This window comes from Petromyzon marinus, chromosome 22, assembly GCF_048934315.1.
Source record: "Petromyzon marinus isolate PM22_M1 ecotype Great Lakes invasive population chromosome 22, UKy_Petmar_22M1.pri1.0, whole genome shotgun sequence".
NCBI classification, from domain to species: domain Eukaryota; kingdom Metazoa; phylum Chordata; class Hyperoartia; order Petromyzontiformes; family Petromyzontidae; genus Petromyzon; species Petromyzon marinus.
Genome location: NC_133688.1, coordinates 21,496,818 through 21,513,503, shown reverse-complemented (window position 1 = coordinate 21,513,503; position 16,686 = coordinate 21,496,818). Strand labels below are relative to the sequence as shown.

The following is a 16,686-nucleotide window of genomic DNA, read 5'->3' as shown; positions in this document are numbered from 1 at the left end:
CACAAAACAGACACCGCCTCAAACTGTGGTTCCACTTCATACAATCGCCTTTAATAATTCACAACCGACATATACATATTTATTTAAGTTAGTGTTCTCAATCATTTGCTAGTACACTCTACAGCGCGACGTTAAGTACCGTTTAAACAGCTCACAGGAGCCAGGATAGTGCTTGGATGGATGGCCACCTTGCAAGCAGGTTGCTAGAGGCTGCTGCGGGGCTACATGGAGGATAATTGAGTGCAGCGAAATCCGTTGTACGCTACTTATTTTGCTCCCCGCCTTCAACTCACACTGCCCAGCGTGACACGGTATGTCACCTTTTCCACTGGAGACCAAACCTGGACATATGTTTCAGTCAACACTAGGTGGATTATTAAAAAAATGTGCAGTTTGCTGCAATAACATTTCAACATATCATCAGATCTCGGTACAATTAAATTCCTACCACTCATACACAAATGTCAATTCCTGGACTGTCCCGGCCAAACCAGGACTGTCTGGTGGATGTATACCACGAGATATGCCGCACAGCAGAGCGGACAGGTCGACATCATGATGCCGCTTCTCAGTAGAATGCACATCAATGCTCGCTCGTGTAACACGACCAGGTGTGGGGGCCTGGTCCCTAAGCCTGGGTGCTTGTGTCGCAGGTATTTAGGAGCAGGTGAATGCTATTGGGTGCCTCATATGTATGAGCTCGAACAAGCATGGTTCTGTAAGCCATGGGCGAGGGTGTTCTGAGAGAGTGGCGTGCAAGGTATGTGCAGGTTGCAAGTGCAGGGGGCGTTGGGACAGTGGCACGCACAGCACATGGGCAAGGTGTGTGCAGGGTGCTATGGCTGGGCGTTGTGAGAGTGGTGTGCGGGTGTTTGCAGGCTGCAAGATGGGCGCTATAGCAACAATCTCCGGTCCTTAGTTGGCGTCGTAGCCGTAGTAAAAGGAGGCGGTGGCACCCTCGTCGGCACGGTAACCGTACGCCGTCGTGGGTCGTGCAGGCATTCCCAGGCCGTCCAGCATCAAACTGCGCACAGGGCCAATTGTTACCACCAAGCACTGCCAATTTACACAACTCACTTGTCAAAAAACACGACTGCATGCTACCAATTAACTCACCTGCTGGCAGAGTCCCCATTGGGAAGGCGGTAGTCTTCCAGGTAGGAGGGGCTCACCGCACCGTCTGGGGCCAGCAACCCATCTGACGCGCACGCCACAACACAGAAATGCCACAACACACACCACTCCATACACTTACCAATCATACAGACCACAAACGTGTTGCATTTACAAAGACCCCCAGTCTACCCTTAAAAGCTGCGAGTGAGCGCCTTTTAATGCCGGTGCGACACACAAGGAGGTGGTTTGGCTAACATCACACCCGGCTGCTTTTGTCTCCCCAGTGCCAATGTTTACATGCAGAACCAGGTACACATTTGAGGCCAAGTTTACCTTGGGAAGGTCCAGGACCTAACATAATGTAGAAGACCGCACTAGGATCGCCATGGTGCAAGCCCTGACAACTCCCCACATTGCAGGTTGTGTCTGCACGTCGCCGCACGCTGGTCGCGCTGCGTGCGGGAGGGCGGCACTCACCGGTGGAGTAGAGGAGCGGCGCCCGGTCGTACAGGTAGGGCTCCATGGGGGTGTCTCCGTAGGGGAAGCCGTCTCCGTCATCCCCCTGCTGGTTCTCCACCATCTCCAGCCACTGAGAGTTGTGCCACCGGAACTTCTCGCTCTGGATCTTGCGCGCCCACGACTCGTCGTATTCCTGACCATGCAGCACAACCAGGGATTAGTTTACGGAAGTGAGTGAATAAGTGAGCGAGTGAATGAGTGAGCAAGCGGTTGGTCAGTCGATCGGTGCGACGCTCACTGCGATGATGTCCAGGGTGCTGTCGCACACTTTTCGGATCTCCGCGTTCTTGTCGTGCATCAGGTCGATGAGGTACGCCGGCGCCTCTGGTGGAATACCACCGTCAAGGAGCCACACTCGCTCGCCCGCCCGCCCGCCCACCCGCCCGCCCACCCGCCCGCCCACCCGCCCGCCCACCCGCCCGCCCACCTTCCCACCCACCATCAACATGCTGGCGTGCCATCCCACGGACCGAGCATGGAGCAGCAATCACCTCCTGCTCATTACCCACAGCAAGCGGAGGAAATTGATGGTATGAATAACAAACGTACTAAATTATTATTATTTAAAGGCAGTGAGCAGGAACAGTGTGCAATGATGAAGCAGAATTTTTTCCAAGGATACGGGTCTCCTTGACGATAACATCTCGAGTGGCCTGGTGGAAGATCATCTGGTGGAAGACGTAAATGATCTGGCACACCATCTCATCGTCCTCTTGCTTGGCTGCACCAACACACACGGGAACCACCACCAACATCACCGCCACAGCACAAACCATCACATCCACCATCACCACATCACAAACTATCATCACCATCACAGCACAAATCACCACAACCACCATCAACATTAGAACCATCACGACAAAAAGCATCGCCACCTTTGTTAGTCTTTTATCCCTACTACTACCATGGTCATTATTCTCATGAGCTCCACACATTAACACCTCCGCTAATGTCAGGGAATCGTTATACTAGATTGACTGTTCCCTGTTGTCCCTACTGGGACACATTTTTCTCTCATTTCCTCACACTTCTGAACTTTTAGAACTGACTGATCGTCTGCTTATTTATCTAATTCCTTATATTCTCCACGACATCGCATAGAACTAGGACCCATATCTAAGACAGAGGATCCGCAGTTCAATGGTTCAAGCGAGCCCGACTCTGATGATCAGAAAATATTTTTTTCTTGCGTCAAAACCAATGCTGCAGAAATTATGCAACTCCCAGAAGGCTGCGTGGCTGATGAGGGTGTAAGAAATACTTTTAAAACATTTACGTGGAAGGACAGACACGGAGAGAAAGGCAGCGAGTTGCCCGCTAAATTATATCATCACCATTGAGGAGGTCAATAAGCAGAGGGACGATGCCGGCCTTGGCGAGCAGAGTGGCGCACGCGTCGTCCGTGGCCAGGGTTCCCGTCAGGATCACGGCCTCCAGCACCATGTCGTCCTCCGCGCTGCCGCCTGCGACGCAATGGCACCGTCTCACACCGCGTCGACGTCCTCATCACATTAGCTACCACCGATCTACTGTGCTAGCGTCACGTGGGTAATGTTCAAGTACTGGAAAGGACATCAGAAATCAACCTTGGGCGTGGTGTTGGCCACCCACCCCCCCCCCCCCGTGTGCCGTTCCAGCTCAAATAAAGTGCTCACTAACAGCACCTGCCGCAACAGTCTATTAGAGGCTGTATAGGTGATCTTTGTCTCTGTGCTCTACCGGGCCGCAGCTTCTCGTGTAGGAAGGGCAGCAGCTGGTACTCAGTGGCGAGCAGCTCGAAGTCCAGGTCCGGGATGGTCAGGTTGGCCAGGGTCCCCACCACCTCCAGCACGAACTCCTCTTCCCCGTTGGAGCGCACCTGCCCCGCCAGGTCCCCCACAAAGTCCTGCGCGACATCAAACGTCCGCGCCGGCACGGCACTCACTAAAGCGATCCCTTCGCACGGTGCAGCTGTGGTCAGAACCCACAAATAAATACCCCAACGTGCAACACACGTGGATTTTCATTCACTCTCAGAGAGACAGAGGATGATAATGAAAGAGAGAATTATTCAAAGGCACGGGAAACTATAAATGGTAAAGGCAGCAGGCAAAACCGGAGTTACCAACAGTTGCCTTTACTCTTTGACCCTACACTGGAATGTTTGGCCAACTCCATCAACAAACTTTTACAGATGTGGTAGAAAAGGAGTGCCTGGAGAAAACTTACACATGCTTGGGGGCATGTAACACTTATTTATGGTTGGGGCGAATTTACACCAAGGCCATTTAACTATATTTTAATAAGAACACGTAAAAGGGTTACAGCAATTTTGTGATATGCGGAGGGCCAATGCCTGAAATTTCGACTATTTTATAAACATTTTGTTTTCTGTTTGAGGCCAGAGTTATTGACGAACGTGTTGAATACAATGAGTGTGCGCTGGCGAGCCACGTGACGTCACACGTCTGTGTACGGACGTCGTATTGTATCTTGACGTCATATCTGTACATGTGACCAATAATTAGCATCTCTTGCCTCCAGCACGCATCTCTATTTCTCTCTTGTTCATCTCTTCACCTCACTAATCCGTATCTCTCTTCGTCTCGGTGAACCATATCTGTCAGCTGGGGCTAAGCTTGGCAGGCCACTCCAAGAGCCTTCCCAGGTCAAATTTGCACCACAGGCCACACATTGAAGGACCCTGGGCTTCGGGCCACAGAGATGAGCCACTGCCGAATCCTCACTTGAGCGGGAATACACTGTAACTTTAGCATTTGTTGTTATGATTCCGCTCGTCTACCCAGGAGTCTCAAGACTCGTTTTCGGGAGAATTCTGCCAAGTTTCCGCAGTAGCGGACGATGTTGCTGCTGTGTGTGTGATCCCAATTGAGTGATTTGCTGGTAATCTTTCAGCACTGGGATGTTTTGGCCAACAACGGTTACATTGTGTGTTTTCGAAGTGTGGGAGGAAACCAGAAAACCGGAATAAAACCCATGCAGAACAGGGGGAGAATATACAAACTCCAGACAGAAAGGCACCCGAGTTGGGAATCGAACCCAGAAAGTATTGCTGTGAGGTACGAGTGGCGCCACTGTACCACACTGCTATCCCAAAGAATACTTGACAGCCAACCCTTTATGAGTGGGACAATGGGGTAAGCAGAAGAGATGCAGCTGATGATAGTAATCATTGTTTAACGATGAGGATTGATTATTGATTAACAAAGAAACTGATAAAGTCCATGACCCGGCCCCCAGAGTCTGAACTCCCTCCCCCCTGTCCCTGTCCGTAAGGGGGCTGCGTGTACCAGGAAGATGTGCTTAGTGGGCCCATCGTGCTGTGAGATGTTACGAATCATCTTCATCAGCATTGGATCCCTGAACTTCAGCGCCCTCTTCATCAGCATCTTCAGGCCATTCCCTGTGAGATACGGATCACCGCCATCGTTAATCAACAATCAGAGCAATAACAGCATCTTTTGTTTATGCAGGGACGTCGAATTGAGTCTCGAGACTCAATTGGGAGAGTCTTGCCAGGTTTTCGCAGTAGGGGATGATATTGCTGCTTGTGTAATCCCAATTGAGTATTTTGCAGGCAACTGTTCAGTATCGAGATGTTTGAATACCGGTCACATTAGCTATGGAGAACACACAAACTCCTCTCACACACTTACTCACACTCTGTAGAACATGGGGAGAACATACACACTCCATAGAGAAACATGCCCAAGTTGGGAATCGAACCCAGGGCCTTCTTGCTTTGTGGCACAGGTTTCCAACACTGCGCTGCCTCCCTGTGTGGCCTGACTTCGCGGCGGTGGGGGCATGGAGCTGGCCCCTGGTCGGGTCCGCCTCACCCTCGCAGATGAGCTGTGCGTTCCTCTTGTTGGCCGCGATGTTGATACAGAGCGAGATGAGCTCCCTGTCCACGCGCTCCTCTGGGAAGTCATACAGCATCTTCATCAGCTGCACACACATCGAGAGACAGAGAATCCGTTATGCTGGTGGCTATGCACCTGGCCTGTAATCCGCTACTGCAGAGGCAGCATGGGTTGGTGGATCACACAAATATTGAGAAACTCTTCCCATAGGCCTAGAAGAAGTGACCATACCCTGTCTCACCAAGAGGATGCGGTATGGCAAAAATGTGGACCTCATCTGTTTTGACTGGTAGCAGCGAGTTACAAGTCGACATTATTATTAACATTGTTACATGAGGGGTTACAGCAAAACTACAGCATCTACCATAGCAACATAGGGGGTACAGAGTGTGGCTGACCTCACGCTGCATTGGTCACGATCTACAGAGGAGTGGCGGCACTGGTGCTTAAGCCAAGCAATTCCCGGCCGTAAGCGGTGCAGCAGAGAGCAAGAGGGAAAGAGGCCGGGAGCGCCGCGGCACCTGCGGCACGCAGCCCGTGAAGGAGAAGGTGGCCTTGGTGCGGTCATCGATGCTCAGGTGGTACAGCAGCCGCAGCACGGTCTGCCGGTGAGTCTCGCTGCCTGCAGTCAAAACACCACAGCCACGGTCAATCCACTGCTGGATGAAGGCCTCCTCCCCAAGCCCGCCGCATTGATTGAAAACTCTCTCCCTTTTAGGTTCATTGCTGTGCAACTTTTCAGTCTGCACGACACACTGGACAGTCAGCCTGAACGTTGCGGTGGTGAACTCTACCAGTCTGCCTGACACACAGGATGATCAACTAGGATGTCAGGAACAGTGTGAGGACTCTCGTGCAAATGGGCAGCCACACCGATGAGGTCAGAGAGCTTGGGTAGGAGTCCGGCCTGCACCATCTTGGCCCGTAGGCCGCTGTCGAAGGAGAGGTTGAAGAGCAGACGCAGTGTGATATTGAGGAGGTCCTCGTGAGCGCACGGCACCAGTCGCGTCAGCTTCTCCACCACGCCTAGCTCGGCCTAGTGCAGCACAACACATTTTTGACAGCATGACGTTCTGCTGCCTGCCACGTAGCCCCGCACATGCCGGTGGTCGCCCATCCAAGCACTACTTAGGCCCAACCCCGACACAACCAAATCACCCGGAGTAGCACCCTATCTCGGTAGTGGCCAAACATACCAACATAGGACCACAGAGTTTGGGCGATGGTTGGCACCGGTTCTGGCTACCTTCACCACTTGGCTGTGGTTTCCTGTGCCACCGAATCATCCTTTCATACTCTCTGTCTCTGAGACAAACGTCCCAGATGTCCCTCCCCACCCCCGCAACGAACACACTCCCGGGGCTCCCCTTAAATCCGTTGTTGGCCTCACCATGTCGTTCTTGTTTTCGATGAAGATGCTGAGCTTCTTGAGGAAGGAGCAGAGGATGACGAGCAGCTCTGGATTGTCCCGGTCGAGCGCCCGCACCAGCATGTGGACGATGTTCTTGTTGCGCATCTTCAGCTCTGTGCGGGTGTCCTCCGCCAGGTTTAGCAGCAGATAGAACCCAACTGCAGTGGTCACGGGCAGCCACGCACCATCACACACCGTCACGCGACATCATGCACCGTCACACGTGCAGTCACGCACCGCTACGCACATTCTTCTGGCGAGTCCGGGTATGGCTCCTCCTCGACGCCCACGGGAACGGAGTTTCACAATATTTGAGTGGTGAGCCACTAGCCCTCGCCTCCACAGTGCTGTATTACAGGCCATGTGCGTAGTCACCACTGCCCGGCTACCATTTGCCTTGTCTGCTCTCCCTCGTTTGTTCCATCTCGCTTAATCAATAAGCCCTAGCACCTTTGATTAGCACGGTTGGCTACATACGGTGTGAAAGAAGTTCAACATACATTTGACCTGTGGCCTAGGTATCCCCCCTTGTGGTCGCTCGCGTGCATACTCTCTCCTGTTGTTCCTTTACTGTTCTCCCACCCGTAATTAGCCCTTATGGCCGCCAGTCGGCGCACTGCCTCTACACATACATACATCTATCATTTTCATGTAATTATCATAAATGATAAACCAATAATTATCACCCATGTGATTCGGTGCCATGTAACGCGAGCAGAGAGATTGATTTTGGCTCAATTTCATCGACGGAATCGCTTGCTCGTTACGTGCCCAGTCTCCGGCATCCACCCACCGCACAACTGCCACACTCATCCACGCGGTGTGGACACACGGGAGGGGGTGGGGACAGTGTACCCCTGAGCAGCTGCTCCTGCTTGGCCACCAGCCCCTGGTACTTTTTCAGGTTCTTCTCGTAGTCCTTCCTCAGCGAGTCGTTCTCCGGGTCGTCCTCGGGTGGACGAGCCGTTAAGGTCAACACGGTGCAACGGTGCCCCCTTGGAGGAGGATACTCACTCGGTTGAAGCCACCGCTCTCACTCGGCAGGGAGGAGTTGGACACGAGTTCCAGTCCCCTCATGTCAATCTGCCCAGTGAGTCACTCTACAGCTATAACTTAAGCAGTATTTATTCAATACAAGTAAACTCTGAAACGGTTTTCACATTCAGTGTCTCATCAGTCAGTCGAGTTTTCTTGATCCAATGCTGGTGCAGTTCCAGATGTTTATAGGCAATAATCCTCTCTGAGATATGGGTCCTAGCTTAACACAAAATTCTATAATAGACACAATTATAAATCACGCAGTTGTGGAGAATATAAATAATCAGGCAACACACCTCTTTCACGCATCCATCCCTTCACATAAAACAAGCTAAAGTATTTTGTACACATCCCATCAGCCATACGGCCTTCTAGGAGAGCACATATGTTTCACATGGAAAATCCCTTGATCCTGGATCCATCAATGATATGTGAGAGAGACATAATAATTGGGAGTCATTGGGAACCCTCCACCACTCAACACGCCCGTAGAAATTGTCATGAGTACCAGCGTTTAATGCTGCACCAATTATTATTGTTTGAGTTCACCGGTAAATGGAAGAACAATCCTCACAACCTAATATAGCATCAGCGTTTAACGCATAACAGTGGCAATTTGCTTGTCTCGGTGCAGGGTTCTGAACGTTATAAATTTTGACAATAGGCTTTTCCCCTTTTTCTGGCAACAAAGCAGGTGCTAAGATGTCAAAACACCAAACTGAAACCTTTTACAAGGAATCATGTCTGCATTAACCACAATGCTTGTGGTCAGAATGCAAGCAAAAAATATACTCTGATAATATATGCATTGTCCTTGAAACTGATTGGTCCACATCAGAGACAGCTTTCTTTTGAGCCTCATCTCAAACGGTGTTAGACCGGAGGATGCCACAAGGCGTACAGCCTTTTGTTTGCATTCTGACGACAAGAATTGTGGTTAATGCAGACACGATTCCTTGTAAAAGGTTTCAGTTTGGTGTTTTGACATCTTAGCACCTGTTTTGTTGCCAGAAAAATGGGGAAAAACCTATTGTAATATTTTGGTACCGGCAAAGGAGATCCCATGATATAAATTTTGCCAGATCAATTACGTGGTCTAACTCTAAATTCTGTAATGAATCATAACGGTGGCTGTGAACGCCTGCTACATGTTAAATGGGACGTCTCGCTTGCAAGGGTGTCCAGCGCGTCCACCAACACACGCGTGGCGAGTTGACGCGCACGTACGCACACACGCATCTCAGGAGCCACATCCCGATGCGTGGCAAGACGCGGTGATCCCTGGCGCAAGGATATCCACTTTGCGTTTCTTGTTGAGCTCCTCATTCCAAAGGTGGAAGCGCTTGAGCTCGTGGTCGATGATGGTCATGCAGAGTGCTCCGATCTTGTAGTGAGTTATGAGTCCGTGGAACTGGGAAAAGCTGAGACAACAAATCCAAAGATCCCCCTTATCGCCTTAACAGACTGTTGGGGAAAGTGCTATTCCCAAGCACCTATGAAGGTCGGCACGGGACACGAGGGGGCGGTGTGGCCAACACCAACCCCGGCCGCCTTTGTCTCCCAAGTGGCAAAGTTTACACATTGCACCAAGTACTCATTTGAGATTGAGTTTACCTACGGGAAGCTCAGGACTGGTTCAGATAATCATCACTGGTGTTGGTGGCCGTGAGCGGGTATCGAACTCGGGTGGCCGGGTTCGTAGCGCAGCGTGCAAACCACTAAAACGCTGCCTCCATAGGCTCCGGTTACACACACACAGCCTTTACCTTAAAGCCAGGAAGGAGTTTGAGTTTTGCTTAATATGATTTCGAAAGAGCAGCTATTCAAATGCGTCACTAACACTGCATTGGATAGAGGCGTGGACGTGTGATTGCTCTGTGTGGTGTGGGGGAAGGGGGTGGGGGCACAGGTTGGTTGTAACCAACCTGGAGAAGCAGAAGAAGATGTAGACGATGTTGGTGGAGAGCTCCACGCTCCTCTTCCAGTCCTCTCGCAGCACGCGAGCCAGCGCGCCCAGCGCCGTCTCTGCCGTAAGCAGCCCCAAGTGAGCACAGGTCAGAACAAAGACAGAGAGACGGGGGCAGAGGCAAGCAGAGAAACGAGCGGAGACACAGAGACAGGGGCAGAGCCACAGCCAGGTTTGTCGGGTGAGCCAGGTAAATTGGGTGAGTCAGGTGAGTTGGGTGAGTCGGGGGAGCCGGGTGAGTCGGATGAGCCAGGTGAGTTGGGTGAACTAGGCGAGTTGGGTGAGCTACGTGAGTTGGGTGAGCTACGTGAGTTGGGTGAGCTACGTGAGTTGGGTGAGCCAGGTGAGTTGGGTGAACTAGGCGAGTTGGGTGAGCTACGTGAGTTGGGTGAACTAGGCGAGTTGGGTGAGCTACGTGAGTTGGGTAAGCTACGTGAGTTGGGTGAGCTACGTGAGTTGGGTGAGCTACGTGGGTTGGGTGAGCTACGTGAGTTGGGTGAACTAGGCGAGTTGGGTGAGCTACGTGAGTTGGGTGAGCTACGTGAGTTGGGTGAGCTACGTGAGTTGGGTGAGCTACGTGAGTTGGGTGAGCTACGTGAGTTGGGTGAGCTACGTGAGTTGGGTGAGGCAGGTGAGTTGGGTGAGCTACGTGAGTTGGGTGAGCTACGTGGGTTGGGTGAGCTACGTGAGTTGGGTGAGCTACGTGGGTTGGGTGAGCTACGTGAGTTGGGTGAGCTACGTGAGTTGGGTGAGCTACGTGAGTTGGGTGAGCTACGTGAGTTGGGTGAGGCAGGTGAGTTGGGTGAGCTACGTGAGTTGGGTGAGCTACGTGGGTTGGGTGAGCTACGTGAGTTGGGTGAGCTACGTGAGTTGGGTGAGCTACGTGGGTTGGGTGAGCTACGTGAGTTGGGTGAACTAGGCGAGTTGGGTGAGCTACGTGAGTTGGGTGAGCTACGTGAGTTGGGTGAGCTACGTGAGTTGGGTGAGCTACGTGAGTTGGGTGAGCTACGTGAGTTGGGTGAGCTACGTGAGTTGGGTGAGGCAGGTGAGTTGGGTGAGCTACGTGAGTTGGGTGAGCTACGTGGGTTGGGTGAGCTACGTGAGTTGGGTGAGCTACGTGGGTTGGGTGAGCCAGGTGAGTTGGGTGAACTAGGCGAGTTGGGTGAGCTACGTGAGTTGGGTAAGCTACGTGAGTTGGGTGAGCTACGTGAGTTGGGTGAGCTACGTGGGTTGGGTGAGCTACGTGAGTTGGGTGAACTAGGCGAGTTGGGTGAGCTACGTGAGTTGGGTGAGCTACGTGAGTTGGGTGAGCTACGTGAGTTGGGTGAGCTACGTGAGTTGGGTGAGCTACGTGAGTTGGGTGAGCTACGTGAGTTGGGTGAGGCAGGTGAGTTGGGTGAGCTACGTGAGTTGGGTGAGCTACGTGGGTTGGGTGAGCTACGTGAGTTGGGTGAGCTACGTGGGTTGGGTGAGCTACGTGAGTTGGGTGAGCTACGTGAGTTGGGTGAGCTACGTGAGTTGGGTGAGCTACGTGAGTTGGGTGAGGCAGGTGAGTTGGGTGAGCTACGTGAGTTGGGTGAGCTACGTGGGTTGGGTGAGCTACGTGAGTTGGGTGAGCTACGTGGGTTGGGTGAGCTACGTGAGTTGGGTGAGGCAGGTGAGTTGGGTGAGGCAGGTGAGTTGGGTGAACTAGGCGAGTTGGGTGAGCTACGTGAGTTGGGTGAGCTACGTGAGTTGGGTGAGCTACGTGGGTTGGGTGAGCTACGTGAGTTGGGTGAGGCAGGTGAGTTGGGTGAGGCAGGTGAGTTGGGTGAGCTACGTGAGTTGGGTGAGGCAGGTGAGTTGGGTGAACTAGGCGAGTTGGGTGAGCTACGTGAGTTGGGTGAGCTACGTGAGTTGGGTGAGCTACGTGAGTTGGGTGAGCTACGTGAGTTGGGTGAGCTACGTGAGTTGGGTGAGCTACGTGAGTTGGGTGAGCTACGTGAGTTGGGTGAGCTACGTGAGTTGGGTGAGGCAGGCGAGTTGGGTGAACTAGGCGAGTTGGGTGAGCTACGTGAGTTGGGTGAGCTACGTGAGTTGGGTGAGCTACGTGAGTTGGGTGAGCTACGTGAGTTGGGTGAGGCAGGCGAGTTGGGTGAACTAGGCGAGTTGGGTGAGCTACGTGAGTTGGGTGAGCTACGTGAGTTGGGTGAGCTACGTGAGTTGGGTGAGCTACGTTAGTTGGGTGAGCTACGTGAGTTGGGTGAGTGGGGGCCGCACCGTTCTGCTGCAGCTCGTCCAGGTTGTCGGGGTTGCGTGCGAGCTGCAGGATGAGCGCCGAGCTGCGCACCTTCTCAGGGATGTCCTCGTACAGCAGCTCCACATACTGGTCCACCTCGTTCAGATTTGCCACCTCGTCCGTCTGGCCCGCAGGGGCACGTGCGCGGGAGAGTATACACTTATTGTTTTAAAGCAGGAAGGCCTCACTGATTCTCGACTTTTTCACGAGGGTTCTGCCAAGTTTTCACAGTCGGGGGCGATTGCTACGTGTATTTTAATTGAGTAATATGCAATATAATTGTAAAATATAATTCGGATCGTGACGTCACAGGACCTTGAACGTCTACTGTGAACCTTGCGGTACGTATGTTTTGGTGAAAACACGCGTAGTAATAACCAGGGCGGCCGCTGGATTCAAACGGTGAACCTCTGAGAAAATGGCGAACGCGCTACCGCTGCACGCGTTGAATTGTGCACACGTGGGAAGTTACTCATGATTTCTGGAAATTATATTTGAATGTTTCTGGAATGAGGATAGACGTTGGGAGGATAATACAGTACAACAATGTATTTTGCTGCACTGCCTCCTGCTGACAGCGTAGCCTCCCCAAGCCAGCGACCGTGCACATGCGTGTCAACGTGAGGCTAATGGAAAGAGTGACATGGGAAAGAACACACGTGATGGGAAATACACACCAGACGGAACACATGGGCAGGCAGTACAAACAAGACAGAGAGTGCAAGCTAGGTACAGAGAACATACAAGACAGACAATACAAGCGAGATCGACAATATAAGACAGGCAATCATGCGAGACAGGTGAAACCCATGGCACAGTACAAACGAGGTCAGACAGAACATATGAGACAGGCAATACAAACAACCAGTAATGGATTTACCAAGGAATGTTTTCAAGTTAATACAAATGAGGCAAAATAGAATCGATTAATGAGTTTTAATGCGACTTGTGAATCGTAACAATCCCTCGAATCGCCACAGAAACGAATCATCCCACAGCCATTCCACACGCTCACCTCGCTGCCTTCAAACGGTGGTGGGTCTTTGGGTTTGCTCGAAACCTTCTCCTTCTCTGAAGCGACATAACAAAAAAAACGATGTAACGCGGCAATGCATTCCACCAGGGGTGGAGACTCGCGCCTTCATTTCACACCGCTTAGTACCTTCATTTTATATGGTCCATGGCTATATGAGGCCTACTGCTTCTAAATGTCACCGCAAATGATATATATTCTTTACTGCAAGATCTTAAAAAATATTTATAAAATTGAGTGTTTGTATAGCAGCGTCACCTATGGAACTACATCACCCACCGCGCTGCGTAATACGCAACACACAGAGGCGTGTAAATTAAGATGTATTCAGCCAATTAATGATTAGTGTTTAAGTGTGAAAGGAAACTGCAGCATTTGGAGAAAACCAACGTGTGTGAGGGGGCAACGCATGATCCCATACAGACGTGACAGATTATACAAGTATTTGGCTGCAATAAATTTCCACATGATAAACCACTTGATTGAGCTATAATGTGTGGCCAGGTCACTTCTGAAAGAGCTATATAGCTCAGTGGGCTTTACCTGGTTAAAGAAAAAAGCACATGTTCACCCCCTCTACACCGTTCATCATGCTAAGTCCGCCAATTAAATGCTAATTTTTATGCTAATTCCTTTGTCAAGGCGCTCTGTTTCTTCTCACACAGCTTAAAGGTCGCGGTCTGAGCTTGGCTGTGTTTGCTCCAGCGCTGTCCTCGAGACAGTCTCGTCCCTTCACCTGATGAAGGCCACTTGTGTTGTGGCCGAAACGTCGTGAGAATTTTATTGTGTTATTTAATTTTATTATTTTATTCTCATTCTACGTGACTTTACCGAAAGAACCAAAGAAGATTTTGTTTATAGTTTCATTTAGAGGTCCATATTTACTGGCGAGCTTGGATATGACACCACCTTGACGCCCACTAGTTGGGAGTTTCGCAACATTCGTGCGTAATCCACCAACGTTTGCTGCTTCCACAGTGCTGCAGTACAGACGCACGCCACCACTGCCCGGCAACTAATCGAGTACTGGAGAAATATTACTCTTTGGTTCTTTCGGTAAAGTCACGTAGATAGAAGAAAAAATAAGAGAGTATGGGTTCCTGCAGTCATGAAAGCTTCAAATCAAGATGGAGTAATATTCTCAAGCCGGCAGCAAGCACGGGCTTGATGTTAGCGCCTCGCTCAGTCGTTGAAAGGACCTCGTTATTCCTGATCAAAAGAGGTAAAAGGAGAAGAGGAGGAGGGGAAGAAACGAAAGAAGGAAAAATAGAGCCAGCCCGAATCTTGCATTCCATCTGCGTGCGAGCGCGCTCACCTGCGGAGGAGACGTCGCGGCGGTTCTGCAGGTAGTACAGCAGCTGCTCCACCTCGGGCAGCCGCGCGGGTGGAATGAGGCGGCACTCCTCCAGCACCTTGCGTGCCAGCGTCGCCACGTCCGTGTTTGCGTTCAGGCTCTTCAGACGGATCCTGCGCGGGCAGAGAACAGGCGGAGGAGAAGCGGGGATCAAATATTCGACTGACAAACGCGCCTCTTCGCAGGGCATATACGTTGCGTGTTCTCCAGCGTAGCGCAACTTTTTGCACAGCCGCGTGTTGCACGGACAGGGGGAGAGAGAGCCAGCGAGCCAGACAGGCACTCACACTTTCTGACACTCCTTGCGCTCTCCCAGCATGGGGTCTCCCAACTCGCCCAGGATCGTGGCCTCCACCTCATAGTGCACGATCAGAGCCTTCTCCGTCGGGTGCACATCGATGTTTCCTCCCTTTATCTTCCTGCCGGTGTTGGTGAGGCAGGGGGGGGAGCAGGGAGATCGAGGGAGGAGCAGGTTGAGAGAGCGGAAATAGAGGAGATGGGAGAGGGGGGGAAGTAGAGAGTGAGGGCGGAGAGGGGTGGGAAAGGGGAGAGTGGGGGAGTGGGGAGAGCACATGACACATCATAGTAGGGATCAATCAATATCTTCTTCCCGAGCTATGCTGTAAAAATATCTGCTGGACATTGTCAACTCCCGCCGCACAGCGCCCCCACCTCCGCGCCTTTGACAACAGAATGTTTCGCATTTTTTTCAACCATTCTTGATCCACTGCTGGATGAAGGCCTCCATAATGCGTTGCCATCCTACTGTACAATGATCACTCTTTTTTACTCAATAAAACAATAATTATGCTGAACTGAATCTCTCGGGTTCCTGATGGGGTTACCAACCGCCCTTTGCTACGCCTCAGGTAGCAACCTCAGCACCTTGGCGTGCGAACCCCATTGTTGTCGAGCTCATCATTCTCTATGCTCACTTGCTTTCACCAACCCGCACTGACCAGCGTGGTGAAGTATGGTCAAATAACCCCCACGTCCCGTAAGGCGTGGGGGACTCGCTGTACTGGGGAAGGCCGTCATTCAGCAGTGTATTGACAAAAAGGCTGTACATGGACGTGAGGTATGATAAACTGCTGCTACCTCTGTTGGTTAATATACACCAAGGCATAGCCCCTAGGTGTATGTGGCCCGTAGTACAGCACCATTGCCAATCCACTACTGGATGAGGGCCCACCACTCCGTGCGCGGGGTTGACACTTCGCGACGTTGGTCTTGGCCGTTGCGGCGTTTGCATGAACACGTACTATACACACACAACGTACCCAGTAATGATTTCAAATTAGCATGATGCATTATTCGAAATAAAGCAATGGCAGCGCACAAGACACGAAATACAACGCCGTGCTCATTAAAATAAACTAAAAATAAATCAAAAAAATATCAACGGGGCCGCCCCCCTTGCCAACGGACCGCCGCACCAGCCTACAAGGGCGAGGGAGTGCCTCTCAGGGCAGGGCGGTTAGGCGAGACCGAGGCTCCCGGTCGGGCCCGACGGCCGGGTCGCGTACCGCTTGAGATATCGCGCGTCCTCGGCCTGCATCTTGTCGCGGCGATTGTTGTTGTTGTGGTCGTGGCTGTTATTGTTGTTGTCGCGGCTGTTGTTGTTGTTGTCGCGGTGCGCTTCGCAGAGGGACGCGGGGAGAGCGGAGGGGCCACCGCGCGCCGTCGCTAGGGTCGCTGAGCAAGGCCCCTCCCGCCTACTCCTCTGGCTCCGCCCGTGTTTCCATGGCGACTGCGGACCCTAATTCATTGTTCGCCTGGCGCCTCGCCCCGATTATAAGACGCACCGGAAAGTAAGACGCATCCCGATGTTGCGCCTGAGATCAATACAAAGGGTGTACGCATCTGCTTCAACGCACACACCTACCGGATTAGAAGACGCGCCGAGAGTTATTGTTGCTGTCTTATCCGGATTATAAGACGCACCGGAAAGTAAGACGCATCCCGACGTTGCGCCTGAGATCAATACAAAGGGTGTACGCATCTGCTTCAACGCACACACCTACCGGATTATAAGACGCGCCGAGAGTTATTGTTGCTGTCTTATCCGGATTATAAGACGCACCGGAAAGTAAGACGCATCCCGA

At 51.9% G+C, this 16,686-nt stretch overlaps 1 protein-coding gene across 2 annotated transcripts; it reads right to left on the bottom strand.

Moving 5' to 3' along the window:
- Positions 1-29: 29 nt before the first annotated feature.
- Positions 30-16,324, bottom strand: KIFAP3 (kinesin associated protein 3). Of its 2 annotated transcripts, none has more exons than XM_032958551.2 (20): positions 16,108-16,324; positions 14,869-15,000; positions 14,543-14,694; positions 13,210-13,265; positions 12,176-12,317; positions 9,876-9,975; positions 9,247-9,371; positions 7,768-7,866; positions 6,892-7,070; positions 6,375-6,537; positions 6,023-6,123; positions 5,478-5,586; positions 4,929-5,041; positions 3,358-3,523; positions 2,973-3,101; positions 2,258-2,356; positions 1,874-1,959; positions 1,594-1,768; positions 1,117-1,198; positions 30-1,024 (listed from the first exon to the last, which is right to left on the bottom strand). In XM_032958551.2, the coding sequence occupies exons 1-20, from the start codon at positions 16,137-16,139 to the stop codon at positions 916-918; spliced, it is 2,349 nt and encodes a 782-aa protein (XP_032814442.1). In that variant the 5' UTR covers positions 16,140-16,324; the 3' UTR covers positions 30-915. The 2 variants fall into 2 exon arrangements, with proteins under 2 accessions (XP_032814442.1, XP_032814441.2); XM_032958550.2 differs by lacking the exon at positions 16,108-16,324 and adding an exon at positions 15,680-15,807.
- Between the last annotated feature and the right edge of the window lie 362 nt (positions 16,325-16,686).